The sequence below is a fragment of the Phycodurus eques genome, chromosome 3 (genome assembly GCF_024500275.1).
Source record: "Phycodurus eques isolate BA_2022a chromosome 3, UOR_Pequ_1.1, whole genome shotgun sequence".
NCBI classification, from domain to species: domain Eukaryota; kingdom Metazoa; phylum Chordata; class Actinopteri; order Syngnathiformes; family Syngnathidae; genus Phycodurus; species Phycodurus eques.
The window spans coordinates 12,476,718-12,493,579 of record NC_084527.1 but is presented as its reverse complement, the minus strand read 5'-3'; the positions used below and the strand labels follow the sequence as shown (position 1 = coordinate 12,493,579).

The 16,862-nt window shown below is 42.1% G+C and overlaps 1 protein-coding gene across 9 annotated transcripts in view; it reads left to right on the top strand.

The window, feature by feature from the left end:
* The window catches only part of slc20a2 (solute carrier family 20 member 2), a 59,596-nt gene that overhangs the window by 31,979 nt on the left and 10,755 nt on the right, over nucleotides 1-16,862 (top strand). For 6 of the 9 annotated variants that reach the window (XR_009768277.1, XM_061672098.1, XM_061672103.1 and 3 more), the window contains exons 2-10: nucleotides 1,349-1,905; nucleotides 3,650-3,790; nucleotides 4,073-4,158; nucleotides 5,191-5,287; nucleotides 5,485-5,604; nucleotides 6,551-6,784; nucleotides 8,273-8,906; nucleotides 9,723-9,908; nucleotides 13,899-13,983. Coding sequence is in view for 8 of the 9 variants with exons in the window: in XM_061672098.1 (XP_061528082.1) it covers nucleotides 1,617-1,905; nucleotides 3,650-3,790; nucleotides 4,073-4,158; nucleotides 5,191-5,287; nucleotides 5,485-5,604; nucleotides 6,551-6,784; nucleotides 8,273-8,906; nucleotides 9,723-9,908; nucleotides 13,899-13,983 (1,872 nt within the window). In the remaining variant the exon portion in view is untranslated. The other 3 variants (XM_061672099.1, XM_061672105.1, XM_061672106.1) reach the window with 3 other exon arrangements.

Below are 16,862 nucleotides of genomic sequence, written 5' to 3'. Positions count from 1 at the left end.
TCCAACTACCGGAGACAAATTCCTTGTGTGTTTTGGGCATACTTGGCAAATAAAGATGATTCTGATTCTGAAACATTCATTAATGAATATTAAGTCAATTGGGTTAGTTCCACACACTTTTGCCTTTTAGTCCATAGGTTTGATATTGATTATAAAGAACCTCGAGTCAAATGTTCATTTTAGTCTAGGCTGCGGGCTGCTAAGAAAGTGGAAGTTCATAATTTGGACACCCTTTATTTAAACCTTGCAAACTTTTTGACCCAGCCCCCTAAAAGAATCTGAATCGAGAATCGTTTGGAACCGGAATCAAACTAAGGAACCGGAATCGGAACCGGAATCGCTCAAATTCAAACGATTCCCAACCCTACTTTGAGGCTGTGAATATAAAGCATAAATGAAAAATAGTTAGTACGGTGGTAACCTTTTGTTTGGTTTGTACTTATCATTAAACCTTTCGTGGCTACTGGCACACGGTGATATTTCGTAATATGTCTCAGCTTCAAACTGCAACATGTTTTCAAATTGGAGAAAACTTTTCTTGATTTGGGTCGCTGCTTCTTGATAAGGAGTGATACTGGTTCCTGAAGCCAGACCAGTTGAGAACCACTGGTTCAAAGAACAACCTGACATCAGCTATGGGAAGTTGAGTTACATCCACTAACTCCTCCAGTCGGCAGTATTACGCTCAATATGACATTGGAATTAAAACAGGAGTTCAGAACATTTATTCCGAAAACCATTATTCATTTACCACAAGTAATGAAGAAGTAATGTTTGTTCATCTATGTATGCCAGCAATGTTTATTGACAGGCAGAAAAATGAAATGTTCTTCCACTAGACGGCAGACGGTACAATAAATCCGTTTATCAATCTGTTGCCATTCATACTGCAGAAAAAATCATGGCCCCTGCGAGTGCAGCTTTCCATCATTTCATTAGTGGGTAAATTGAGATGGGGTCATCAATATTTAGATATAAAGTATGTGCCTTGGCTCAATAAAGGTTGGGAAACACTGTTCTACAGTACTTAAGTGGTCTGTAATAGAAGTGGACCTTCTTGGACACCTCTTAAAGTTGTTAGCATCAGTGCCAAGGAAAAAAAACAATTTTGGTGTGGTTCCAGAACTTATTTATGGATAATTCTGAGCCATAGCAGAGAGCGGCCATGTCAAGACAGTCATTTGCATCATTGCCCAGACAGATTCCTTTAAAATGTACACTTCCCCAGTATTCCCACCCTTTTAGCTTTTCTGGAAAGTCACAAGGGTTTGTTGTCAGATCTGGTCTGATGCTGTTAAAAAGTAAGTCACGGTTCATTCGGCTAATCCGTCTCTCCTTTCTCTTGCAGGTGAGAGAACGTGCGGACAGGCTGTCTCACATTAAAATATGGAATGCTCTCTGCACTCAGCATCACTAGTCTCTAATCTTTGGACTCAACTCCAAAAGCTTAGTTAACAGCTGTGCTCCACCCCTCCAACTCTTTCTGACCAGGGGACGAAGAAAAGGAGCGGGCCTATCAACTCCTCCGCAAGCAGCCAAGAACACGCGCGGAGCTCTTTCCCTTTTTAGAATATTTAAGATTTTATTCTCTTTCTTCCGGGTGAAAGCATATCAAAATGGATCTGAATTCGTATCTGTGGATGGTAATTCTTGGCTTCATCATTGCCTTCGTCTTGGCCTTTTCGGTGGGCGCCAACGACGTGGCCAACTCGTTTGGCACGGCGGTGGGCTCCGGCGTGGTCACGCTGAAGCAGGCCTGTATCCTCGCTTCCATCTTTGAGACGCTGGGCTCTATGCTGCTGGGGGCTAAAGTGGGCGAGACCATCCGCAAAGGCATCATCGACGTCAACCTGTACAACGAGACGGTGCCTGTGCTTATGGCGGGCGAGGTCAGCGCCATGGTCGGTAAGTTACCACAGATGTAGCAGGCATGCAGCTATTTAACAATGAATTATTTGACTACCCTTAAACTGATGGAGACCATAGACACAATTTGCTTGCTGGCACTGTAGAGATATTATTTTATTTTTTGTCTGTGTGCAGCATTTCTCAACCAATCTAATACAAACATTCAGGCATTACAGTGACCGGCCGCAATATTGACTTGTGCTGTGTCAAATATTCTGCCCTTACAAAGACAATAACGTTCCATTGTTATGATACTGTCACAGAGGTGTCCATTTAAAAAGATGTTCATTGTTATGGCTGTAGTTTGTAGCAGTGTACTGTTGCATTATATTGAGAGATGTTCCTAATTTTTTTTTCACTCTTTCATTTAACTAATTAAGGTGACCCAAATATTAAGACACTATTAGCTGGTTGATATGTCTTTTACATATCAGACATAACCCTATTCATTTTGGAATGGGGTAGCTGAGGTAAAAGGGGGTAAATCAGTACAAATATTATGTAGCAGTCTTCAATCTAACCTTTTCTTCAATTATTCCTCTGACAGCCTATTTGTTTTGAACATACCACTTCCACTTTTTTGGGTCACTTATAAATCAAAGTCATCATAGAAGAGTCATTAAAAAACACTTTTTGTCAATTAGGTAACATTAAATGAATTAGAAATACAGTTTTAACATTAGTCAACTGGAATCTAACCGTTTACTGCCACCGACGTATACATTTCTCAAGTATGTTTTTCAACTGGTAGGCGTGGAAGAGTGTCTCGCCCAGCTTTTCTGTGAAATTCAGGTTTATAAACCGCTGTAATGACTAACAGATCCCCATAGAAGGCGCCATGCATTGCTTTGGTTTAAAAATCAGCACATCTTTTGAATAGAAGATAAATATTAGATTAGATTAGGGTGGATCTCATCTTTTACATCGATTATGAGAAATGGCAACATGTTGGAAGTCGGACAAGTTTAAGCACCTCACACTCAAACAGAGTATGTAGAGTATATGTATGGTGTAAACGGAGTGCGTGTCGCGATCGTGAGAAAAGATGACGCAGTTCATAGAGGGAATGTTGAATGTAAAAAAGCCACTGACATTCAACACGGGTCACGCAGTGAGTCAGTGTCGCTCACTCACAAAAACAAAAAATATTAGCATCAGAGTCTTTGCTTGGCATGTTGCTTTTCACAAAAAAACACATTTTCTTCGCTTTTTGATCAGAAACCGGTGTTTTTGGTGAAACCAACCCATGTTCTACTGCTGATTACTTAAGAACAGAAAAAATCTCCAAAAATAAGAAAATTTATAAGCGACCCCCAAACGTTTGAGCTGTAGTGTATCTATACAACTGTGTGTTTTCATGGAAAACATGACGTTGTCTGGAAGACCCCTAACTTGAACGATATTCTGACCCAAGGTGACCGAGGTAGGTCACTATACCACAAGGAACATGAGGTAACTTTCAGTATGTGGTCGCCGTTCAGGAACCAGCTGTAGCCAAGGGTCCACCTGTTGTACTGTAAGTTGTTTCACATGATCAGCGCCACAACCAAATTGATGAATTTTGCAAATGAGTATGAGAATGTTTCCATTTTTTTCACTTTTGCCCAGATTAGTCAGTGTGAGGTGTAATACTTAAGTGGGTGAATCTCAGATTTTCACATTCACATGCATCCACCCACCCCCCGTTTAGTTTGAATGCTTTAAATACACCATCTGATTAACATCTGTGTGTTGTTTACAGGCTCGGCAGTGTGGCAGCTCATCGCCTCCTTCCTCAAACTGCCCATTTCCGGAACCCACTGCATTGTGGGCGCCACTATCGGCTTCTCCATGGTCGCCATAGGCACCAAGGGCGTCCAGTGGATGCAGCTGGTTAAGATAGGTAATGTAAATCCTCTTGAAGTTGTTAGCTTAGTTTTTGTGAAACTCTCTGTGGGGAATGTTTTTTTTTTTTCTCCGACTGACAATCCACCGAGAGAGTTGCAAGAGTTACCTCCCCCACGTGGCTTAGCGTGGTCTGTGGGGAACGTGCATTAGGAGTTGACCCCGAGGTCACGTGGGCTGAACACAAAGACAAATACAAGTTGATGTGATATAGAAAGTGTGTACTACAATTGGTGCTTTTGAGTGTGTTACTATTCTCATCACTTCTCTCTGTGTGCAGTGTCGTCGTGGTTCATCTCCCCCTTGTTATCTGGACTCATGTCTGGAGTCCTCTTCCTTCTCATCAGGAATACCATTCTCAACAAGGTGGGTTGTTGGAATTGGTACACATTTCTTAATCAAGTAAATAATCCATCAGAGGGTTAGTATGGATCCCTTTATTCTTCTTAAATCTTAAGTCTCCCCTTGAATTGGGAGAAGGATTCAAAATCCCTCAATATATTATTAACTGTTAAAGGAACACTTTCATTTGAACTGGCTTACAGGAAACAAAAAAAAATATTAAAATTAAAATAATAATAATAATAAAAAAAGATTGATTGGTTGTCATGTTTACAACTCTTATGGTACTTACACAGACAGTGTCATAAACAATTGGTCACTCCCTGATGCAATACATTTAGGCTTTCTAGTGTGTTAAAACAACAGGTTAAACATGAGAAATTGTCTTTTAACAAAACTGATTTCAACATATTAACTGTTAAAATGGGTTCGCACATTGCCTGTGGTGAGAACCTATTGCTGTAAAAGTGCAGTCAATCAAATCGGAACATGTGTGGATTTAAGATCCTTACTTAAACTGCTAGAGTTACTGTGTATCTGGATTTATAAAATAAAATAAAAAATAAAAAAAAAACAGGCACGCACGTGCACAAGGGCACACACAAACTTGCTTCAGCACTGATAAAATCCCTTTGATTTGGCAACATCAGCGCATCTCGCGTTACATAACAGGCAATCTCTGGCAGACAAGGAAGGAAAACGTGTGGCGGCTCATTGTAAGGTCACGACGGCGCAATCTCGGGATGAATGACTCACAGGACGATCCGGCTCAATCAGACTGACGGCATCAGCGGGTCAAACTCAGGATGAGCTCGTCTGTGTTTTGGCCGTCTTTGCACATCGCAGAAGGAGAATATTTGAGTGTTAATATTTAAGGTTTATATTTGACTTGTTGAGAGTCATGTATCAGACTTATCACAAGGGCAAACATTTTTTGCCAAAGTGAGCAGTGCTGCTTTGACGTCATCGTTTGTTATCCCAATCTCACAACCTGAAAATGAAATTCTCTCCACCGGTTAGGTTGGTCGTGTTTCCTCAAGTTCTTTATCTCTATAGGAAGATTCTGTTCCCAATGGCCTGCGAGCGCTGCCTCTCTTCTACGCCACCACCATTGGGATCAACACCTTCTCCATCATGTACACTGGAGCTCCATGTAAGATCTGCGTGTAGTCTGATACCAATGTACAATCAAATTATCACGTCAGTCATAAAAGGCGATGCTGCTACTGTAATTCACTCGCTCAAAATTCCAACTGTAGGTGTGACAAAAATATTGATAGATGGAGATAGTCGTATATTGACACCATGTTCTTTTTCCTCTCGACTGTGGCATATGCGGGCCGATTGCAGTGCTGGGGTTAGAGATGCTGCCGGTGTGGGCCATCTTTCTCATCACCTTGGCCGGATCGCTGGTGTGTGCAGCTCTGGTCTGGATCTTCGTCTGTCCCTGGATGAAGAGGAAAATAGCAAGTAGGTATCCAACACCCACTGATGGCTTCTTGCTAAATCCCCTAAATAGTTGTTTTGCTTGTATACCTTGATTGTTAAATGCAGTGCTTTCATATTAGGGTTACTGCCTCTCAATAAATTCGAATAGAGTGAAAAACTAAATTGATTTTAGTAGTTTGATTCAAAAAGTAAAACTCTTATTATATAGATTCACACACACAGAGTGAAGTATGATTTTATTTTTTATACTTTTGATGATTAAGCTTACGGATGAAAACCGAAGTATGGGGTTTTCATTTGTAACACACATCAAAAGAAATGTGTATATTACATAATAAAAACAATCAAAATGTTTTTAATATAGAAATTATGTTTCTAATCTGTATATGTTTCACTTTGTGTGATTGAGCTACTGAAATTAATGAACTTTTCTATAATATTCAAATTTATTGAGATGCACCTGTAATTGAGCTAAAGAGCAGAACAAGTGAGAATTTCTCCTAGTAGAGAATTCAGGACTCGCTTTTAACCCTGCACATGAGGCCAAGTACTGTATCCAAACACATCGTGACCTGGATGACTGTAAGGATTACCTGTGACGTTAATCGGGTCATTACTACACCCGCCTAAAATGAGGTGGTGAATGGCTGGAGGTTGTGTTTGGATTGAGGGTTGTTTTTGAACTTGACAGGGTGGTTGGGGGAGTCTGCACTGGAATTAGTTGGCTTTGAACCATATGATGGCTGAACTGTTTTTTCAATGGGAATAGCGCTCCATAGTTTTCCAGTCCCTCTTTGGTTACTCTAGTTTTATTCCAGCAGTGATAAAGTTTCAGTCAAATTTGACAGGCCAAGTGCTTGAATTTTTTTCACTTCACTTCACACAAGAGATCACTATGGGGCTGTTACTATTGTGTTTCCAGTGTGCTCATCTTTCTTTGACTTGTCCGTCATCTCTCTTTCTCCAGGCCGTCTAAAGAAGGAGCAGGCTTTGTCCAGGATCTCCGACGAGAGCCTGGACAAGATCCCCGAGGAGGAGGAGGAGAGCCCCGTCTTTAAAGAGCTGCCTGGGGCCAAGGGCACAGATGAGGCTGTGCTGCCGCTAACTGGGGGCAGCAGTGACCGGAATGCGCGCACCTCCAACACCGAACTCACCAATCTGACCAACGGTGGCACCGTCATGCCAAATGGCCGAGTTTATGGTAAAACTCTTATGTTCCGAACCCTTTGCTTTGTGTTACTAAATACATGGTGTCCACATGTCCTTCACAAGTCTTATATTAGATGAGATTACCACCATCGCATGCCATTTCTATAAATATGTACAATTTACTGTATATAGAACACATAATTGCTTTGCATATCATTACCTACACTAATGGATTGATTCCTTTTAGATTGGGCTGTCACTCGCAAATCTTTTTAGAATCAATTCTCATATCGATTAGTGTTAGTGATTGAATAATAACTCCCCCCCCCCGCTATTACTTATCTATCTATCTATCTATCTATCTATCTATCTATCTATCTATCTATATATATTTTACTACTAACATGTGTTTGATTTTTTTTTACTACTAACATGCATGAGGGACGTACTTAAATCCTTAAACTATATGCAGAATTTGAGACAGCTAAATGATAAACCGTTAGCAATCATGATTAGCATTAGTGCGCTAGCGATTACCATTATAGGTAAAAAAAACCGCTAACTTCCATTTAGCTCACTCACACTTATCATGTTATATGTACTGTACATTACACATCTAACAGTGTCTTAAAAATCACTTACAGACACTCCTTTGTCGTTTTTGACAAAGTTTATCATCGGCCCAATGCATAATTAGGATTCCCAAATAGGTTCCAGGCAGGACACGCCCAACTGCAACATGATTGACTCCTGCGTCGCGGGTAAGTGGAATGCAACGAGATGACCATCCCAAACATGTCACATTTGTACAAAATAAAAACAAAGAAGTCAGTTATGGTTATGTTTAGGGCTAGGATTGGGGCTTAAGGTGATTTGGATGGTTAAGGTTAAGATTAGGGTGGTTTAGGGTTAGTGGGAAACATATCAACGCCGGCACACTTTAGTCACTTACTTCTTTTACCGTCTGGAAGCAAAAGGGCGTGTTTTACCGGGATACAGCAGCCAGTCATACTGAAGTGGCGCATGTCCTGCAGCCGGCAATATTGGAGGAGGGCGTGTCCTGCCTAGTAACTATGTGGGAATCCTAATAATGCTGGCGCAACACTTCGTCCGTCTGCAATAAATGTCTGTGTGAAACATGAGTTCCGGCGGCGCAAACATTGTTCCGGGTGGAACTTTTTTTGGGGGGGAGGTCACGGCAGAGCTTCAACGCAGAAACTTTGTGTCGACCTTTTTTTTAAGTTGACTTAGCAGAGTTATTAAAAAAAAAATTCCCCTTAGGCCTAGGTTTAGCATGTTATAAAATTTAAAGTGAAGACTGTCTAAGTGGCCTTTGCCTTTGACACACCTCTGCTAGACTCTTCTATCGGCATTATGTAGAAATCTGATTTGGTATAATTTCAGTCAGACTTATGTTTACTTGTCAGTACCTTAAACATCTGGTTTTAGTCAGACTGACCTACTGATTTGATTATCTTGTAATTCTCTTTTATAGACTAATTATTTTCCCTTGTCGCACACTTCCTGTTTTATTACGCAGCCCGCACCCATTCAATGACCAACGGCTGCCTCAAGTCGCCCGTCTCTAACGGCAGCTTTAGCTTTGACGGTCACATGCGTAGCGACGGCCAGGTGTACCACACGGTGCACAAGGACTCGGGCCTGTATAAAGACCTGCTGCACAAAATCCACCTGGGCCGCATGGATGACAACGAGCGTCCTGGCGCCGGCCAGCCCGACAACAACTACCGTCTGCTGCGTCGCAACAATAGCTACACCTGCTACACGGCAGCCATCTGCGGGATGCCCGTGCAGCCGCTAATGCGCACGGAGTCTCGCGACGACAGCGAGAAGCTGGTCGGGGAGGGCGGCGGCGGGCGCAGTAACAGCGTGTCCTACTCCAAGAAGCGCATACGCTACGACAGCTACTCGTCCTACTGCAACGCTGTGGCCGAGGCGGAGATCGAGGCGGAGGAGGGCGGCGTGGAGATGAAACTGGCTACCGAGCTTGAGGGGGTCGAGGAAGAAGGGGGGTCCGCACCGGTGCCTCTGGACGACCTGGCTGAGGAGGATCACGAGGAGAAGGATAAGTCGGAGGTGTTTCTGCTTTTCCACTTCCTGCAGATTCTCACTGCCTGTTTTGGCTCCTTCGCCCACGGAGGCAACGACGTCAGGTGCCAGTATTGTATATGCGAGTATGCCAAGTGACCATTACATGAATCACTAGTGCAGTATTTCCCAACCAAATAGAGCCAGGGCACATGTAGTGTCACCCTGCTATATTGCTGTGCGAACTGCTACATCACAGATCTTTTTTTTTTGGGGGGGAGGGGGTGCATCCACTTGTCTTAGTAGTTTTTGTTGTTGTTGTTGTTGTGTCTGTTCTAATATGTTCACAATGTGCTTAAAAAGTTTGTACTCAGTTTAAATTTTGATTTTAAGCGTGTGTGAGGGGTTAAACTATTTTTTGGGAGTGTTTTTTTATCTGTTCTATCTATATCTTTGGGGGGGGGGTAATTAATCGGGGGTTGACTATACATATTTGACAGAAAAATCCTGTGGCACACCAACAAACAAAAATGTCACAAACAGTATATAGACTGAAATAATGATAATCTCGTCTCAATTTACTTAGATTACCTTTGTGTGAAATCTGGGCCTTGTTTAGTTGAAAATAAAGCTATTATTCTGTTGTATGAACTGTAACAGGTGGTTACACAGGTCAGTTGTACCTTCTGCCATTGAGTGGAAGAGCACGTAATTGTTCTGTCTATCAATATATGACACTGGCATAGATATATCAACAAAGATACACAATTTGTATTAAATAATCATTTTAAGACCAATATGAAGTGAAATTGGATACATTTCTCAGGACACACCTGCTGATGTCTCATTGAACACAAATATGCCACGGCATAGTGGTTGGGAATAACTACATTGGTGAAAACTGCGGCAAAATGACTAACCTAAACCTCCCCCCTCCTCAGTAATGCCATCGGACCGTTGGTAGCGCTGTGGATGATCTACGACCAGGGTGGTGTGATGCAAGACGCCGCCACTCCCATCTGGCTGCTGTTTTACGGCGGCGTGGGCATCTGCGCTGGCTTGTGGGTGTGGGGCCGCCGGGTCATCCAGACCATGGGGAAGGACTTGACTCCCATCACACCCTCAAGGTGAGAGAGGACGCACGGGGGAGGTGGGCCAGCATGAGAGTGTGTGTCTGGAGACGACATGTTGGGGTCCTCGGTTTCCGACGGGTCCCGATTTATGACGTTTCTTGCTTATGAATGTAAAATTAAAGTACCTCGTCCCATGTTACGAGACGACACGCTCAGTTACTACCGTACATTCTTTTGTTGGTTGGATTGTTTTATTTATGGCCCAGAAATATTTTTTACACAAATATTTACTTTATGTGATGCAGCATAAGATTACGTCATCACGAAGTACAAGAGGTGTCATTCTAACTGCGTTAGCATAGGTTATTGATAAATTTCAGCACACACATTCGGTTACATCTCCGTAGTAGGAACAAAACTGTCATAATAAACCGAGGCCACTCTGTATTGTATTATTTGTGGAAACTCGAATGTGGCTGTCATTATTACCAAGCTTGGAGATTCCCAAATTCATCTTTGGCTGGTAAGTGTTCCCATGGTGTACAGACAATCAATGTTCAGTCTGACTCTGCTGCCAGTAAAAAATCTTTATTATTTAATTGCAAGACTTGAAGTTGAAGTCAGTCTGAGCACTGGCAATCAATTAAATAAATACACACCAAGTGCTGTGGCTGAAAATGACATTTTTGAATTTAACGTTTAAGATTTTAATTAAAAACCACCTTTACCCTTTTTCAATAGGATGACTAATTTCCACTGAGTGCATTTCTTAATGTTTAATAATGAAGCCGCAGTAACTCGTGAATGGACTCTAATGTCTGTAATATTAATTTGGCCTTCACTCAAAGAATGAAGTGGGAGCGACATTCCTCTTACTTTCCCCCGGTCCTTCCATTTGTTACATAACAATCATGAATAAATCAGAAAGCACATAAAGCCCAAGGGCTCAGTCTGTCCTGAGATCTAAACAGCGCTCGGCACACATCCTTGACCGTGTGTTCCTGCGAGCTTCTGATCGATGCCTGCTTTGGCCTTTTCCCTTGCCATTGTTTGTTTGTGTTTGTTGGGTATGTAAATTACATGTGCCTGCCTCACGAACATTCTTGTCGAGTAGCTTTCTGCCTCGTGTGGTGAAAGTCTTTATTAGTCCTAAATGTTGAGAATTATTTTCGTGAGAGCATATTAGTTTCCCTTTGTTTAAGTGGTGTTATAATTCATGAGAAATTGATGTAATATTGATTTATTGAAATTTGAGTCAAATGTTCTGTATTTTGAGCGATCGCCGTATAGTCAGTTGCTTACTCTCTAACCATAGTTGATGGTGGCCTTGTTGTTAGCAACTTTTGCATCCCAGTTCTGAGGTTGGGGGTTCGAAACCAGACTGTGGCTTTGCATGTTCTCCCAGTGCTTGTGTGTTTGTGTGTGTGTTATTATTATTATTTTTTCTTCAGGTAAGCCTAGCTTTCGTCTTTATTCCAAAAACATGCTACAATTCTAAATTGTACACATGTGTGAATGTGAATTTGAAGGGTTTGACTATGTGTGCCCTACGATTGGCTGGCAACCAGTCCAGGCTGTACTCAGCCACTCGCCCGAAGTCAGCTGGGATAGGCTTCAGCTCATCCGCAATGCGAATGCTGACAAGCAAGCGCTATGGAAAATGGATGGATTTCAATACTTGTCAGCAACCAACAGAGGGCGCAGCTAATGCAGGCCTTAGGCTATTACAAACTGGAAGAGGGCGAGGTTTGTGGGACACCATTTTGAACGAACAAGTTAATGTGTTCACCTATAATACAGAGTGAGGGGAGAGTAATTGAGGTGAGGTTTTGGGAAGACTTCGGAAGTTAACGTATTAATATGCAATCCATTTCTTTGGGCTACTTTGCGATGCTCTGCGTGGGTGTTTTCAGATAATGATTGCGTGAACATGCTGATCACATTTCCCACATAGAATCGCTAAGTTGAATTTCTGTACTTTTAAAAAAAAAAAAAAAAAAAAAAAAAAAAAAAAAAAAAAAAAAAAAGTACAGTTTTTTTTTTTTTAACTGTGAGCTGTTTTTTCTGGGACATAATTTCTTCTTGGATCTTGGAAAATGTTCTCTCTGCAGTATCATTCTGACAACTTGATTTTAAAATCTCATTTTCTTATCCATTGATCAAGGACATATCTTTGAATGGCCAGCCGTTATGAATATTAGTCATGAATGTTCAAGGATTATTCTTTGGCGTGTGCATGCTTGTGTGTGTTGCAGCATCACAAGGGGCTTCAGGAAGTAGTTTGGCCTTCTGGGTGAAGTGAAGTGTACTAGTATACGGAGGAGGGGGCCGCCACAGTGGGAACGCTGGCTTCAGTCCGTGTACCAGAAGAGGGACGCCAGCCCGACATCGTCCTTTTGTGCTTCCCACTTTTCTTCATTCCATCATGCCCCTTCCAGTAAACCTCTTAAATCTGTGCTTAATATTCTTCCTTTCTTATCTTCCTCCTTCCCTGTTCCCTCTCCTCTCCTCTCCACTCCTCATTGGTTCATCTTGTTTTGTTTTCCTCTTTTCTCACCTCTAAATCTTGTTCCTTCTCACATTGTCTTCCAGTCATTCTCACGGCCTTGCTGTCTCATAGTTTTCTCCTCCTTCTTTCCTTCCTTCCTTTTCTTGCCTAATCGCTCCCTTTCCCTCACCGTCACAGCCTGTTGCCAGAGCTCAAAGACAAATTTGCTTTGCTCCGGCGTTCTAAAGGAGCTCCTTCTTCCTCTGTTTCCATGCCTCGCTGTGTGGGAGCCAGGGTAGGCCAGTGTGTTAATGTGCTTGACCGGTTGTGCCTCTATTATGCGGTTTCACATTTGTTTGAGCAGACATTGGAGATACACATTGCAGCTTTATAAAGAGTTTAATAGACGGAAACATTTGTTTTTTTCATTGTCAGCAACTGTTGCCGCTCCCACATGGCTTTGCCAGCGAGCCGCTGGGAAGAACAAACACTCAGCAGCCACACTTCTTACACTTCACCGTCAGCAGTGGTGTATTCATTAGAAACAATGTTGCTGTGCAATGAAAAAACATGGAACGCCTTTATTTTATTTGTTTTGCACAGCAAACTGCGGCTTTCACTTCAGAAGGTCAGTGAGTCAATGCCTCGCAGCGGTGGATCATCTGGGGAAAGGCGAGCTACATCCCAACGAGTTGCTTTGGGTTTGCAGCAGACTCAATATTAGCTGTTAGTATTTAGGTCAATAAATGTTTGCTGTGAGGATCAAGGAGACGCGAGAAGATTAATAACTAAGGACGATGTCAGGTGATCTGTCATGGTCGTCTCCCTCCATTGAGAACAGTCTATTTGGTGTCCAACTGTAAATACTATCCATCAATCCTTCCATTTTCCGTGCCGCTTATCCTCACTCAGGGTCCAGGCGTGCTGGAGCCTATGCCAGATGACTCTGGGCGAGAGGCGGGGTACACCCTGAACTGGTCGCCAGCCAATCGCAGGGCACATATAAACAAACAACCATTCACACTCACATTCACACCTAGGGGCAATTTAGAGTCTTCAATGAATCTACCGTGCATGTTTTGGTGATGTGGGAGGAAACCGGAGTACCCAAACAAAACCCAGTGTAAATACTAAAGAGACATAAGTGTTTTCAGAGTGAGAGAGTTTCTCACATTCAACTTATGTGCTACGGCACAGTGGTTGGGAATCACTCATGTAGCGTGGATGTCAAGGTTGTTATTTGGTTTGTTTGTTCATGTTTCACATTGTACGTAGTCGAAACACAGATCCCACCTATGAGAGCTAATGGAAACATGTGCATGTGCATGCTAGAGGGCGAGCTAACCATATTTTCTATTATGTGTGTGTGTGTGTTCAGCATATTTTAAATAGTAAGTGCATGACTCGCTGTGTTAAGCGTGCTTGATTGGAATGTGGTCAGACGGTGCCATCGGCAGCCCCCCTCAACACCACCAAGGTTCACCCCCCACCCTGTCAACGCATTTCAATGAAAAATGTTTCTTTGCTCCTCCTCCTCCTCTCTCCCCCCTCCACAGTGGATTCACTATTGAACTGGCGTCCGCAGTCACAGTCGTGTTGGCTTCCAATATCGGAATCCCTGTCAGTACCACACACTGCAAGGTATGACAACCAAGTGGGGCCCCCCTCGCTGGCCCCTCAACTCACCCCTTTTGTCCTTCTGCAGGATTTGTCCGGGGGGGAGAGGGCATGCACGCACTTCCTCTGGGGCCACCAGTCATTAGGCTCGAAAGCACGTAAATTAAGGCCAAAGTAGCCCAACATCATTATGGTTTGATTTGATTTGACTTTGTTTTTTCCCCCCTCTTGGAAGCAAAGTGGAAGCTCAGAGGTTAAACACAATCCATTCCAGCCTTCGATTTGTTTGGCTTTCTAAATAATATTTTCCACTGGTAATAATGGAGATAGAAATAATCCGAGTCAGGGTCAGACTGTCACCATCGTAAAACCTTTCTTAACTGTACCGGAAATATTTTAGGTAACACTTGCACACTGTGAAATGTCATACAAGTGTAAAAATTATATTATTAAAGTGTTAAAAATAAAAAGTTTCAACTTTAATGGTTGGTGCATAATATAGAACTTTTTAAACATTCTTACAGCTCAAAAGTTAAGCACTGTAAAACATTAAAACAATTAAACTCTGCCTTCACTTTAATCACGGGTGAGCACTCAATTGATTCATGCTGAAGTCTTCATGTGAACCCGCTTATGTCAATCCAAAAGTGTATTTTCTTTTTCTTGATAAATGTCAAAATAAAAGATAAAGAAAAAGCAAAACATACATACTTCTGATGCTTCCTAAACTGAGATCATGTGAGATACATTACACATTGTAGTATAGTGCCCTTGGTGCATTTTTGTGGAATCAGTGGGGGGAAAAAAAGAAAGTATAACACATACTCAGTTATTCTTGATGTATGCTGAAGTGAGGTCATGTGAGGTAAACTACTCTTGTGTGACATCTGACAGCGATCCATATTTTGGAAGAGGATGATTTCATGCTTCTTACAGTAAAAGAAAATCAGAATTTGCTCCAGGTTGGACGCACATGTCGGATTCCGTATTGTGACACCAAGACAAAATGTTCTCTGGAGAGACACTGACAATCGTTTTTATCCAAAGATCATGAAAAGACAATCCCCTAAAAGATTGTGCGCAGCTGGATTGTGGCAGCCCCTTACAGCGGTGCGTGCAGCCCCTCTCCTCCGTCTCTTTACAGGAATGTCGGATACAGACCGGGCCGCACGGGACACCCCAGGTCATCCTAGGTGACCTCTGCCCCCTTCCCAAACAGCATGGTGTCTCATCCTGTCTCATTCCTCTTTCCCATTTCTCCTCGTCAGCACCCGCATGGTTTGGCGTGTGGGCCCTCCAACCTCCTGTGCTTGGCTGCGAAGCAGACACCCCCACCCCCCCAACCACCGCAGAACCCCCTCTCCTCCGCATACCTCCCCCTGCCCACCTGTCACAACTTGTTTTCCACTTTTTTTTTTACCTCTCCCATCTCTCTCCATGTTTGTCTCCCTCTCTCTCTCTGTCTCTTTCTCCTCATCTGTCTTCACAGCGGATTTTGCATTGAAGTAATGAGTGCGCTAACAGTGCTTGTTGCATCAAATGTGGGCATCCCAATAAGCTCCACCCACTGCAAGGTATCCCGGCTTAAACTGAGCTCGGCGTCGCGAGCTTCACGCGTAGATAACAGTCGCCAATCACAACTCCGCAGTTGCGGTTTTTCTCCTTTGTGCAGTTTTCCCAAGAAGGCAGACAATTAAACGATTTGACACGGATAAAGAGATACTGTTCAATATATGCAGACGTCAATGAGAACAGCAGCAAGAATAGCCAACAGTATTGTACAGTATGTAGAAAAGAAATACATGCATCATACATACATCAATAAATACACCAGCAATACTGTCTGCACTAGATTGACAACTGTACATGAAAAACATACAGTACAGTATAAGCAGAATACACTAACTATATTGTAGATGCATCAATAAATTCCCCGGTAATATGAACTATCTGCAGCCAATTGACCACTCTACATAAAGAAAAATATTTTTTAAAAAAATATATATATATATATGTACTGTTTTTATAGTACAATACTGTACTATAAAAACAGTTGTATGAACAAAAAGCAGCAAGAATACTCGACAGTATGTCGTTAAAAAAACATGGAATCAATAAATTCCCGAGCAGTATTATCTATCTGCAGTGGATTGACCACTATACATGAAGAATAATATGTAAATTGGGTACTACATGTACTATAGAAGCAGATGTGAGTGTAAACAAAAAGCAGCAAGAATTGTCAGCAGCATTGTATGTAGCAAGAAAAACTATACATGTATCAATAAATAGCCTGTATCCAAGCAATTGACAATGACATAAACAATAACTATGCATTGGATTGACAAATAAATAATAATGAAGTATACTACGCGCGCTATAGATAAAGATGTGAATGTCAACAAAAGCAGCAGGCAGCAAGTATAGGCAGCGGTATTGCATGGGACATAATAGTACATTAACACTCATTTTGGGGATTTGCATAACGTCCCCTTCCCATGGTTATCTGGACAAATTAGACGTAATAGTGTTTGAAGCGTACATATTTTTAAATCGTTGACAACTTAAAATGACAAAATAGGACATGTTGGATTTGAGACAAGTGAGGGAGAACTGCATAAATGTCAAAACTGGTACTTAATTGAGCACTAATATGTCGATCCATCAACATCATCACCTCCCTCACATTAGTGTTCCTGTCTCACTTCTAAATACACACTCACGGCAAAATGCTTCACTCTTCTGATGTTCAGAGTTGTATTACTGTGATTTGATTGGTTCAATGATTGCGTCTGGGGAACCCGCTGAAGTTGTCGGACTGACAGAGGAACATACTGGAGATCTCGCAATTCAATTTCTTTTTCATGCAACAAAACATAATTAAAGAATCGTTCCACGCAAGC